Source organism: Neovison vison, chromosome 3, assembly GCF_020171115.1.
Source record: "Neovison vison isolate M4711 chromosome 3, ASM_NN_V1, whole genome shotgun sequence".
Lineage (NCBI taxonomy): Eukaryota > Metazoa > Chordata > Mammalia > Carnivora > Mustelidae > Neogale > Neogale vison.
Genome location: NC_058093.1, coordinates 144,924,076 through 144,938,153, shown reverse-complemented (window position 1 = coordinate 144,938,153; position 14,078 = coordinate 144,924,076). Strand labels below are relative to the sequence as shown.

General features: G+C 36.5%; 1 protein-coding gene across 1 annotated transcript in view; it reads left to right on the top strand.

Moving 5' to 3' along the window:
- Window positions 1–14,078, top strand: part of DCC (DCC netrin 1 receptor) — a 1,152,813-nt gene that overhangs the window by 1,023,837 nt on the left and 114,898 nt on the right. The window contains exons 16-18 of the mRNA XM_044242950.1: window positions 1,472–1,567; window positions 7,092–7,324; window positions 12,275–12,413. Coding sequence (XP_044098885.1) covers window positions 1,472–1,567; window positions 7,092–7,324; window positions 12,275–12,413 — 468 coding nt within the window. The remainder of the gene's footprint in view (window positions 1–1,471; window positions 1,568–7,091; window positions 7,325–12,274; window positions 12,414–14,078) is intronic.

The following is a 14,078-nucleotide window of genomic DNA, read 5'->3' as shown; positions in this document are numbered from 1 at the left end:
TTTAACTCAGCAAAAATGTCTTGAATTACTCTGTGGTATTTGTTCTGTTCCCTTTCTTTGGTTTTCCTCCTCAAGGAAAACTATTACTCGTCAGTTAGACCTTCCTTCTCTTCTATTCGTCACTCTTTCCCCAATTTTCTTTTAGTCTCTCTTGATTTCTTTTTGTTTTGTTTATCCTTGTACTTGTTTGTTCCTCTAGTTTCTCCTTTTATTTTCTTTACGTTTTACTCTTTTTAATTTTTTAGATTTTTTTTTTTTTTTTACTTAGCCTGTATTGAGTTATACTACCTCATTTCTGAGTTTTGTTTTTGTTTTTCTTCTAATGCTAATTTATATTACTCTTGCATATCCGGCATTTAATTTTCTTAGTGTTGTTTACCTCATTTTGAAATAATAAATTTCAAAGGTTTGATCTACTTTCCTTGCATATTTTTTATCTCTCTTTGTCTATAGGAATGGTATTCTCCTCAGTATATTTTGTAAGACATTTAGCCTCAACAGATTTTTGTTGCTTGCTTTCCTTCACATGACCTGTTTCCCTACATTCCTAGATGCTCAAATAGCTTTTCTAAATACACAGAGCTCCCTCTCCTGTTGTTTTCATTAGACCAGAGCTGAGGGCTCAGCAGACTATAGCCTGGGGGTGGGGGTTACAGCTGGCCCAAGTCCTATCTTTGTTTGAACCTCACTGAACCAAGTATGGTTTTTATACTTTTGAAGAGTTGTAAACAAACAAACAAAAAAAAATGCAGGTGAGTTCATGACAGAAAACATGTGGGCTGCGGAGCTAAATATTTACGATCTGGGCCCTTTACAAGAAAATTTGGCCAACCCCTGAAACACACTAAAAACTATACAGCTGCTTGTTTTCCAAGTTTTCATGACTTTTCTCTTTGAATTTATCTGGACACTCTCTTCCCTTCATTTCTGTTGCTTCTGTCTGCTCAAGTTTTAAGTCTGTTCCCAGCTGTTTGTCCCCTCTGTAGGTTCTGTTCTGGAAAGGAGATTTTGCAGGGTAGTTTTGAGTTTTACATATACCTCAGATTGTTCTGTTGCATTTTCTAGCATTAGTTGATAGTTATTTTAGAATTATCCTGTTTTCAAGTTTGATGCCTCTCTCTGATTTCTCCTACACAGATGCTGATAACAGACAAGTCCTAAGATTGTTGGTAGTTTGTCCACATGCAATTGTATTTCAGGGTCTGAGAGTATAACTCATCATCTACTTTTGTTATAATTGTCCAAATACTCGTGGTTGTCTATCTAGTCACTCAGTCTCTATTTATGTGGAGATTTAGGAAGATTAAAAGCTGTGTTGTCACCAGTGCCCCCTTTCTCCCACAATCAAACTTCTTCATCCCTAAACACCTTACTTAATAGGTTATATTAAATTTTATGGCAGGAAAATGTTTACCCTATTTCAGTACACTAAATAAATCAGCATGTTTATTTTCTTTCTGTTTTTCTCCAGAGTCAAGCTCCCATTACGTAATCTCCCTAAAAGCTTTTAACAATGCCGGAGAAGGAGTTCCACTTTATGAAAGTGCTACCACCAGATCTATAACAGGTAAGCTGAAATAGTTAATCATCTTATGACGAGGTAGCCAATGTTTGAGTTGCGGTGGGAAAAAAATTAAAAAATAAAAAAATAAAACAAAACACAACAGAAAAAACACAAAAACACGAACAAGCAAAATGTATTTAGTTGTGTTCTGAGCGTTGAGTGTGTATGTGTGCATACGTATTTGTGTATATGTGTATATACATATACACACACATAGTTCATTTTTTTCTTGGTTTACAAAATTGAGAGGAAGTCAGTTTATAAACTAATATGTGGATTCAGAGAATATAGATCTCTCCTTCTCTTTCTTATCTCAGTAGCTCATATTTTGGTAGCCCAATACCACTCTTCATTCTGTTGAGCAACCTTGTCTCATCTTGCAAATCAGTGAGGCAAGAACGTTTCTGTGCAAAAGCCACCCAATGCCCAAATGGCCACTTGCTTCTCTACAGAGGATCCTTCAGTCTAACCTGACAAGGAAGGACCTACCTCCTGGGACTGGTTTGGACTAGTCGGAGTCAGAGGGGTGGACTTTTCCTGAGCCAGGCCTATAGGTCACCCCAACAGTTCTCAGAGCCTATGACATTGAAAGGACTGGCACCCTCCAGGGTTTTACACCTCTGGGAATTCTTATGTGAGGTGGACCATAAAGGCAGCACATGAGAGAAAAAGAGCTCAAGGAACTCAGAAAGGAATGGGTTAAGAGGAGTGAGATTCAGGACATTTGATTGTTTATTTTTATATAGTTATTTATTTATTTAGTTAGTTTTAGAGAGACTATTTGTGACCAAGGCTGGGCTTACTCAAAAATAGCCTGCCATTCTGTCTGCCTGTGCTTGCTCTCTCCCCCTCTTTCTCTCTGATAAATTAAAAAAAAAAAAAAATCTTTAAAAAATAGAATAAATACCACCCCTAGAGTGCTGTTCAGAGTCACTGGAAAGTCACACAACCATCCCCTAGCCTTATGTGTGAAGTCTGAAAGCAAAACCCAGGAGGTCCATCTTTTTAATGAATTCTTTGATCCTGCCTCCTTTCAAAACCCAAAAGCCTCAGAGCTCCTTTAACTCATCAGTTACTTTCACCTTAATGAGAATGAAGGATCTGAGAGCAGAATTTCATAGAGAACATGGAAAACTACTTGGTGCCTGAGTATGAAGTCCTGACAAGGAGGAATAAGTCAGCATAGAATAAATAGTGGGATCCACTTAAATTATGTAAACTTGGTACAGTTTGTTTTCCAAACCCACAAACTCCATTCATAGTCTTGTCTTACGAATACGCAGTTGTAAAGTGAATTCCCAGTTGTCCCATGATGGTTTCCAAATATACCATCGCTTCGTTGATTTCAGCCAGATTTTCTTTGTGAGGAAAAGTTGATCCAGAGTTTGCTTGAACCTTTGGTTGCTGTTTTCAAGGTCTATAATCTGCCTAACGTGGTATGCAAAATTTTGGGTATGTGTCAATGTATTCATTTATCTGTGGAGACAACATGGCTCCCTCATTGTGTTATCAAAGGGAAACATGTCTCTCGAAAAGGGCAAATAAGAAGTATTCCCTGAGAGAATGTCTACTATCAAACATATTATCTCTAAATACATGAGGCGTATGGAGGTCCAGAATAGGAAACCATGAGGTAACATGATGGAGGTGTCTAGAATTTTCACTTCCCCCTATTCTCTTATTCTGTCAGTAGCAGGGTTCTTTGGGAGATAGCAGGTCACTTTAGCTGTATTTGTCCTTCCCATAATTTGCATCCAGTAAGCCATCTCTTTCCTGTTTGTGGTAAAAGATGTTGAGGACTTGCTCATCAGTGTGTCCTTGAGACTGGGATCAGGCCACACAAATTATACTATGGCTAGTCTTTTCAAACACTACTTTCTTGCCAAAACTAAAGCCCACAAAGAAGGGACACTCAGGTGATAAAAAAAAAAATCAATTTTGAGCAAAAAGCAGTGGTAGTAAAAACAGAGTTTACATGAACCAAAGATAAGCTGCTCACAAAGAACCATTTGGGACATTAACTTCTGCCTTCACTTTTGTTATCATTCTTTAATCCTTGGCATACGGCATTCCCAGAGTGGTTTCTAAAACACCAGTGATCCATAAGACTATTTTTCCCTGCTAGGACTCTAACCCTAATGCGTCTGGGGGGAGGAATGGATACCAAAAGTTGGAAATCATGTGAGGCATTTTCTTACTGAAGTCAAGTCACTAGGGCAAGGTTGAAGAGGAGTGAATAAAGCCAGTCCTTTCTAACGGGAAAGATGTGGCAGACTTATTTTATGGTTTCCACATGTCATAGAGAACAGAGGACAAATAAAAAGAATCAAAGGTTAAGGTTCTAGGAGAAATTCTATCAGTAAATGTGTCATAGTGCCACAGAGAAGACATTCTCTGTCTCTGAATTCTGTAAGTATTCCCATGAGCAGACTTAGAAGAGACCAGCATCAAGTAAATAAAAAATCAGAGGCAATAAGTGCGTCAGGCTGGAGTAAGTATCAAGCCATGATGATTTCCACTAACGCCTGCTCTTCAGTGGGTCTCATCTCTGGTGCCCCATCTCATCCTGAACATATTAGTATGAGAGCAGAGGAAAGTTTCACTGGGTCAAAGGAGCATGTCAAGAGTTTTATTCGTGCAGTAGAGCTTTCTAGTTCTTATTGTTGCAAGAACAAGACAATTTGAGCTTGGAGAAGGCAGGGGAATAAGGAGGTGGGTTGCTTGATTTTGCTTATTCTCAACTGTTTTATCACTGTCTGAATGAAGTATAATCCAAATGTAAAATTATGTTATTATTTTTAAAAGCTGGTTTGGAACGTTAGTATGTGAACTGAAAATTCATGAACTCTTACCAAAATACTTATTAGGAACTGAATGGGCTTTTCTTTTTAGCAAAAGGTTTGAGACTATGTTTTTTTTTCTTTTTAATTTTTAATTTATTTAGTTTTTACTCTTGACTATAACCACTGCAAATCAACAACATGTAAGACACCTAAAAATTGCCAAAAAAAAAAAAAGTTATTTAGCAACAAAAATGTGTTTTTTTCAAGAAATGTTTTCTTAACAAAAAAAAAAAAATGCTTTTAATTTAACTACTCAGTTTCTGTGCTCGGTTTTTAATTTAACTACTCAGAAATGTAATGAGCAGTGTATGTAGCATATATGTATTTAGAATAGTGCTTGCTATCCACTAGAACATTCTGCTTTGTTGGTAAAGCTCTATATCTATACTATCCAAGATGATAGATGGCATAAATGGCCATAGGATGCTTAAAATTGGCTAGTGCAACAGAAGAAGTGATATTTAAATTGTATTTAATTTTAATAATTTAAATGTAAACTATCCATGTGATTAGTGTCTCTTGTATTAGACAGTACAGATCTAAAGGAGATGGCAAGTAAAATGACAATCCATTCCTGAAAACAAATCCACTAAAAAAAAAAAAAAAAGTCAAGAAAAGCTTAGCCAGAGATAGAAATTCTTAAGTTATGTAAGTCCATAGATAACTACCACCAAACATAATTTGAAATTTGAGGGACGCATTCTGGAAGCTGAGACTTCAAGAAACTCCACAAGTCATGAAAAATAGACTATTGTAAAATCCAGAAACAGCCAGATTGAGTATTAGTATTTCTCCAAGTAGAATCACTTTTTGAAACCTTATATATGACACCTGTGGCGTAGAATTAAATTCATATAGGTTTAAAAACCAGGTTAAGCAAAGAAACAGAAAATACAGTATAACACAGTATGTAGGTTGGTCAAAAAAGAAGTCTGTGATTCAGAATAGTCTTCCTGTATGTATAACATTCTTCTTGGAAAGTCGGCTAAGAACAGAAACAAGGGAGGCAGTACCTGCTTCAGTCTGGCCAAAACACCTGCCACCGATGCACCAACCTGGTGACTGATTGGGATCCTCCTGGAGGCTCTTCAGCTCCCCCTTCATCATTTCATAAATCCATTTGGGTTTAAAGGAGCCCTTAATAAAAAGACACATCAAAGGAAATACAGAAAGCCTGGGCTCTGTCATTAAATTTTAAACACACATTTTTCTTTCTCTCTCTTTCTCCTTTTTTTTCCCCCTTTCCTTTTGTTCTGTTTTTGTTTTCAGGTTTTATATTTTGCTCCAAAGACCACAGCCCAGTAAACTACTAAATAATTCATTGGAAAACACAGTAATAAGTAGGGGATAGGCATTTGAAATACAGTGGACAAAGTGAAGTAATCATCAAAAACCAGCCAGCATCTGCTGTGCTTGGAACTAGGCTATTTAAAAATATAAACTCTTTATGTACACTCCTTCGGAAACTCTACATTTTAGCAGGTCAGCTCCCCAAATGTTATCATATGCCTAGCCTGAGGGCTTTTTTTTCTTTGTTAGTGAGAATATATATTACATGATTTAAAGGTAAAATTTCAAAAACTGAAAAGTCTTAGTTACAAAGTACTCAAAACGACTCTTGTTATGGCCACAAGATAAACTCTTGTGACTGTGATATCCACAGCATAAAAATGAGTACAAATTTTTTCTAGAGAATTTTCTAAAAGCAGGTTTAGATTATGTTGTCACGCAGGTTCTGATTATGTTAATCAGGATCAAAGCCCGTGTGTACCACACACAGTTTATTCTGTCTTCCTAGTCGATAACATAAAGTCTTCCCATGGAACTTGACATTTTGGAACAAGTAATACAGAATATAGGTATGCTTTAAGAGCCTTAGTGAATTACTCTGTGGGAAAGTGGATAAAACAGCTACTTACATACTTTCTTTAAGGATTTCAGTCTTTGAAAACCTGCCACCCCAAGTGCTAGGAGAAACCTACTTACCAAACATATCATTGGAACTCACAGACCATGGACTTGGTCAGGCTAGCTTTACGTAATCATAGCCATAGATGGATTGCTGTAGACCACAGAGCCCTTTGGGCTTTTTTATTTATTTCTTGCCTAAACAATATTATGCAGATATAGTCTAAGCATTAATGAAAGCACTAGAGAAACAAATCAAGATAGAAAAGGAGAAAAATAAACAAGCAAACAAACAAAAAAAAAGATACTGGATAGACATTTATTTCCTTACCAGGAGGAAATACACTAGACGCTCCTTTTGATCTTGGTATTTTAGGCTATCTGTATAGTTATAAAACCGACAAGTTCTATACTAGACCTTTTAGGAAACAATGTGCAACATTCTAAGAAGAAATGGACTTTTAGGATATATAGCTAGAAGTGATCACCAAAATGGAGTTCATAAAACCACTATAGGGAAATGAGTGAATTACAGAAAATAGTCAGTTATTTTTGTAATAAAGGATAGTCAGTTATTTTTGTAATAAAGGAATACTGTTTCTAATGAGTTTTCCGATTGAATTAATTGTGTTTTTTTCTGTTCTTCTCATGTTCCCTTTCATCATTATTGCCATGCATTTAACTCATCGTGACGTGTTACCACTGATATTTATTTCTTTAACTCTTTTATTTATGCATTTATTTGTTTGTTTCATTTGGCGGGTTTTTAACCCCAGATCCCACTGACCCGGTTGATTATTATCCTTTGCTTGATGATTTCCCCACCTCGGTCCCAGATGTCTCCACCCCCATGCTCCCACCAGTAGGTGTACAGGCTGTGGCTCTTACCTACGATGCCGTGAGGGTCAGCTGGGCAGACAACTCTGTCCCTAAGAACCAAAAAACATCTGAAGTGCGACTTTACACTGTCCGGTGGAGGACCAGCTTTTCTGCGAATGCGAAATACAAGGTGAAGTTCTAACTGATAGTGTAAAATTGAAAATGAATTGTCATTTGCTTAATACCTTGTTTTAAATGCTTCCTGGATGGTTGTGAGTCATTTTGCTGCAGTGACACCAGATGGGAAACAAAGCATTTTAATAACTCAATATCTAAAATTAGAATGGGAATAATTGTATCTTAGGAAGCAATTCTAAGGCAAGGTAGAACAACCTCAAGAAATGTCGAATGTTACTCAAATGCCAGCAGATGCTGCGTTTGTGTAAATGATTCGATTCTGGACAAGGGAATGCCATTTTCCTTAGAAAATAGCAGAGATCCACATTCATTTTTCGGGGTAGATGTTGGTGTATTTCCTTTTATTTGGAATCTAGATGGGACAAAAAAGGCAACCCTATTAATGTTACAGAGACCCATTTTATAGTGCATATGCCTCGGAACACAACCGGAAGACTTTGTTATAAAGTCCTTAGAAAGCACTCGAAGCCATTAGCATCTACTTCCTCAGTTAGCCTTGAAACACACTCATGTGGTAAAGAAAACCATAGTGCACACTCCCCTTTAACTATTATGCATTAGACCAACCCCTTTCACTGAGTCATCCTACAACCCTGCTAAGAGCTCAGGAGAAACAGATACTGGAGGCATTGTCTTTACTTCTTTTAAGTCTCTGTCAGCCAGCCTTAGCAACTCCAGCAAATAGTTGTATTCAGGGACAATTTTCTTACTTCCTAAGCCTGCCACAATGTTAGTATATGCAAGCAATACACAAAATGTGGTCTAAATGAGAAAATTAACAGGGGTCTGTCAAGTACCTACGATGTCCCTAGAACTGTGCTAGATTCTAGAGGCAGTTGCGCACAGTTTAGTTGTTGCTGCTTAACATATTATTTATAATTTTGGAATGAGTAAGACACTTCATTCCACTGATACACTTCAAAGAATCCATAAGTTATTCAAGTGAGATAATATCTGAAAACACATTTAAAACATAAACCTTCACAAGACGATGGTCTGGGATGAAAAAGATAGCTCTAAAAATAACCAAGGAACCAGGAGTGCAATCCTGGTACTCTAGCTCCTTCAGATGCCCCTTATCTGAGAAGACATGATCGGTTCTCTTTACTACTCCACTGGGACAGCTCTCGGAGAAAATTTGAATCTCCTGATATTTCATGCGGTGTTCTTTCCATGAAGCTGCCATCTTGCTTAATTTAGCTTCTAGCCAGTGGTGATTTCAGGGATGACAATTTCCTTTGGGAGTGTCTGATTCTAAAGACCACAGAGAGAAAGCAAAATCCCACCAATAGTATTGTAAATCTGCCTCTCTCTTCCTGTAGGCATGCTGCATCTGCTTTTAGTCTCTTTCAACTTTTTAAGTGTTGTAAAATTCACTTTTCATCATAAATCAGTTTTTAGTTGAAACCATTTTAAAAAGCTTTCTTGGGTGCTGTCACCCTGCTAGGTCAGGTATTTGGAAAAACTCTCCAGGCAAGTCCAAATAGTATCATTGATATAACATATGTTTTAAGTACCCTATCCATCTCCTTGCAGTATTAGATTTAGGGCTCAGCAGAACAATAAATAAAGATAACATTATCAGATAAGACAACCAATGAAACATATGAGGACATTTAAAAAAAAGTCTCTCTTTATATACAGATTGTCCAATTCTAAGTTTACTTTTAAAAGACTACTCTAAAAATGTTATGCTCATAATTGCTCTACGCTGTCAATACATTCATTTCACAGAATGGCCACGAGTACTTTGCCAGTATGTGAAATGTTCTGAAGGATAGTGATTGTTCTCTGCAGAATGGCTTAAGTTCCAGAATTTCTTGAGGCAAATGATTTCAGTTGAATAGTTAATACAGCACACATGGAATTATTGAGTCTCACAAAGAATGCCTGTAAAGTAAGACTCAGCCCAATAACTATTCCTTGTAACCAGAGGCTGATTTCTGTCATGGATTGAAGTTTGGGAATAAAAACAAACAAACAAACAAACAAAACAAACAAACAAAAACAGGGGCACCTGGCTGGCTCAGTGGGTTAAAGTCTCTGCCTTCCGCTCAGGTCATTATCCCAGGGTCCTGGGATTGAGCCCCACGTCGGGCTCTCTGCTCATCGGGGAGCCTGCTTCTTCCTCTCTCTCTGCCTGCCTCTCTGCCTACTTGTGATCTCTCTCTGTCAAATAAATAAATAAAACCTTTAAAACAAACAAACAAACAAACAAAAAACAAGATTTTAAATGTTCCTCTTGCCACCATCTTCCCTGACCTAAGGCTTTCAGTTACTAACATTCTGTCCCCCTTCGCAAACACCCACAATCTACATCCTTACCCTGAGACGAAGAGTTTTAGAGAAAAGGGTGGGGTAAGTTGGATAGCAAGGATAAATACAGACCATATCTAGCCCACAAAAAAAGTAATACAAATAAGCTTACATTTTTCAAATAGTGGTAATAGAATGCTTTGGTTTTACATTGTGAACTTCTCAAACGACTTTCATATTTATTATTTCATCTCACTACCAAGCACAGTTTTATTCGGTAGGCAGAATATATACAAGAGAGAGGGGGGAAAGAATAAATACATGAAGTCCAATGACCCGGGTGCAGGAGTTGGGTTTGCTATGTCCCGTCATATCATTGAACTTGCTCACTTCCATTTTTCTCATCTATAGGATTGTCTCCGAAGTTAAACCTGTATAGATTCCTTTTTGAAGACATCATTAGGTTGTATAACTTGGAAAAGATTTCCATTTAAACTTCAGCTAGAACTCAGGTGACTTAATGTCATTATCCAAAGCTATCCCCACAGGAATACTTCATTTAATCCCAAATCAAGCCATATTCAAGACATTTATATCTAAAACTCTGTCTTGATCCTCCTTATCAGAAGAGGGAATTTTTTGTAATTTACATTCTTTTGAAATGATTAATCACATGATGTTTTATATAAATTTCTATTCGAAATATATTCACTGAATATTGACTAGTGCTTGCCAGATATAGCATAGCTATTACAGAATATACAAAGTTGTGCAAGACTTAATCATGACCTCAAGATATTTTCAATTCAAAAGGGAAGTTAAGGCATGCCTAAAGTTATATATTACATTAGACAATGCATGAAATATTGTAGGTGACATTTATTTAATACATTCACTGGACCAGATACTATGTTTTACTTTACAGACACTTTAAATAATGCTGGGAGGTTAGTGCTTATGGTTATCTCCATTTTACGGATGAGTAAGTTGAGGCTCAATGGGGTAGTACCTGTTGCATCGTATGCTCTCAAGTAACTGGCCATGATTTTCCAAAGTGCTGCTAGGCTAATGATTTATTCTGAACAATAACCTTCCATGAGGTTCCTGAGAAAACCCAGTGAATTCATGGCATTTACAGAATCCAAGTATGTCATTCTAAAACACAAACAAGGACATTGTTGCTTAGCAGCCTCCCAAATGCCAGTGATGTCTATGCTCAAAGAGACTAGTTTTATAAAAGTATGATCTTTTCTTCCTAGCTGAAATAATACTCATTGTCCCATGTCTTCCCCTTATTTCCATTTCTAAGACTTAGAGGTGTTCATGGTAGTGAAAGAAGACAGGTTTGGAAGTTATATTTCAGCCTATCAGATACTAGCTGCCCATGTTGTGTTTTATTTGATGAAATTCTATTTTCCTGAGTCTACAGAGTATTTTTACATTTACTTAGGGCCCACATTTTTACAGTTATTTTAAAGAAGAGCTTCTGATAGATGTTTACGAGGTCATCACTTTAATAGGGTGGATGGGCACATCATCAAAATGTTATTAGTACAGTTAAATATTTATTTGGTTTTGTAATGAAGTGTAGCATTTTCATAGCTATAATCTAAGGATTCATAGTAGAATAAAAAAGATACACCATACTACAACAGTATAGGAGGAGATAGGTGTGACATAGATAGGGAAAAAGATCTCTCCTTGATTTTCTAAACAGAGATATTTAAAAATGTAATAAATATAAAAGTGAAGGTAAATATTAAACTTTGGAAAAGAATCAAGATCTAAATACCAAGCATAAATTGATACTTATAAGAGTCATAAATAAGGCAAAATTTGCCTGATCATATGGAAAATATTCATTAACCTGGAAGATTAACCTGTTCTTTTTTTCTTCATTACCATTTTGATCTCTTGAGTAAGCTGCTATAGAAATAGATACTTTTTGTTTTCTAGTAAGATATCTTTAACCTGCTATTCAAAAGACAAAGAATGAATTCAAAAGACAAATAATATTAACACAATTATAATCTTTTAATACATATCCAATTTGTTGTTCCTTCCCTAATCAATTGCTCCAGTGACCATACTTAAATGTGTGTTTCATGTAAACATTGCATAAAAAGAAGACCACATAATTCAACATTTCTTTTGTTTATTTTCTTTATAATAGCCCAACAGATTCTGGGATCACTAAAAGTTTGTTCTATAAAGAATATTTTTAAAAATCATAAGTAGCATATCTCTAAAAATTACTTTTATTACTAGTGAAAAATAATCATGATGATCTATTTAAAATATATAAACTAAAACTTCTAGAAAAAAGATTTTGGTTATTACGAACAAATGAAAGTTAAAGTCAGTGGAGATTAGCTTAAAAATGGAATTGACAGAAGCAAGCAGAATTGGTCCCGACACAGTGGTTACTGCCCTCCTTGGGAAAATTGATCAGCTAGCGGCCCCTCTGAACAACACCGCACCTGATTGGATCCATTGTGTTTTGGATCTACAATTAGCCAGTGTAAACTAGCTGACAGAAAGGAAGTAGAGCAAGTGCTGTGTCCTAGGTCTTATGCTATTTGGAAATAGACTCCTTGTTTGTTATTTGGTTGTCTCTTTACATGCTTTGACTAAGCAAGTTGATAGAGTTCATCTTTTTCTCTTTGTTTATTCCCCATTGGTACAGTCAGAAGACACAACATCTCTGAGTTACACAGCAACGGGCCTCAAACCCAACACGATGTATGAGTTCTCGGTCATGGTAACAAAAAACAGAAGGTCAAGCACATGGAGCATGACTGCACATGCCACCACATATGAAGCAGGTACGTGAAGGGAGCCTTGCTTCCAAATTTCTGCTTTTGATGGTTTTGATGGTTTTTCCAAATTTCTGCTTTTGATGGTGTTTCCCAGGTTTTGTGGAAGTTGGAACATTCATGTGCTATGATGTCTAAGTTACACCTTATCCAGCAGAAAATATTTTATGCTTTGTAGTTCAAAGCACTTTTATATCTAGTATTATCCTCCCCACTCTAGAAAAGAAGAAAATGAGTCCCCAGTGGTTTGAGTGCTGGTTTTAATCTGGACATTAACTTGGGAGATCTGAATATAAATCTTTTCTCCGATACCTTCAAGTAAAGGCCGAAATCCATGCACTGAACTCTGTCTAAAACATTTGAGGCTTTGACTAGCAATCATGGTGGGTATTTACTTTTTTTGGAAAGAAATTAGATACGATGCATTACAACCATAACTGCATTGATGTTTACCGTAAATAACCTCAGCTGGGAAGAAGTTTCTGGGTGGTTATGTTCACTCCTTAGAAATAAGACAACGCATGGAAAACCTTCATGCAATTCGAAATAGTTCAAATCACAGGAAAATGTAATTCACTGTAAATTTTACCAGTCACATTTACTATGGATCATAAAGGTTAAATTTATAACCTTAACAGACATGCGGTGCACTTGGCTTTTACAGTTCACAGAAATCCCAACATCTGAAGAATACAGGGTTTAACCTAGTGTTTGATTGGTTTCATGGTAGTCTGTTTTGGGGTAAACTACATCACACATTTCCAAATGTAAAAAAATATGTACCCATAAAACTCTCTGGGTAAGTTTAATTTCTTTTTCCATTGGAATTTGTCCCATGGTATCGCAGTTCATTTCTTCCAAGCTACTACCTTAACTCAGAGTTTACTATTAATATTTTTTATCTTTTTGTAGATACTTCTTTCTATAAGAAGTTTTCTAGTTTGTCTGATTTAATTTCAACATCCCTCTTTTTTTAATCTTCTATTTTACATGTTTACATATGTTAACTCTTTCTCTTAGAATTCTGCCCTGAATGCCAGATACTCACAGCTTCTTAGGACAAATAAGACATGCTGAATGGGTTATGCTCAATGGGGAGAATAAGGGTCCTGCTCTTCCTTTTTACTTGAAAGGAGATGAAAGGAGTTAAACATAAACCAGTAAGACATTGGGTCTTCCCTGAGCAAAAGAGAAGGAGCAGTCATTTCCTCTTAAAGCAAGCGAATTCATTCATTTTTCCCTTTCATTAACAGAAAGTGTGCCCTAACACCGGGCTTGATAAATATATCCTATTCATTTCTCATCAGCTGCATAGCCTTGTAGGGACACCAACAGTGAGACCCATTGCTGACAATAAGATATTAACTGCTAGAGAGTGGATAGTAGGAAGGTGATTGTCGAAACAGATAATGATCTGGACAGAAGTGTGAATAGCATGTGGATGAGATCCCGGGTGATGATGAGAAGCAAGAAGTAATTCACAAGTGTCTGCAGACTTTATAGCTGTTAGAAGGAAAGGAAGTGAATGAAATAATTCTAGGTTTGCTTCTAATTCTGCAGTAACATAAAGACTGTATGGGACCGCATAGTTACGCGTTTGTGCTGAAATGGCTTATGATAAAGCTAAGAGTGGTTGACAAATCCTTGAAATAAAACATTTCATTCTGTCCAGGT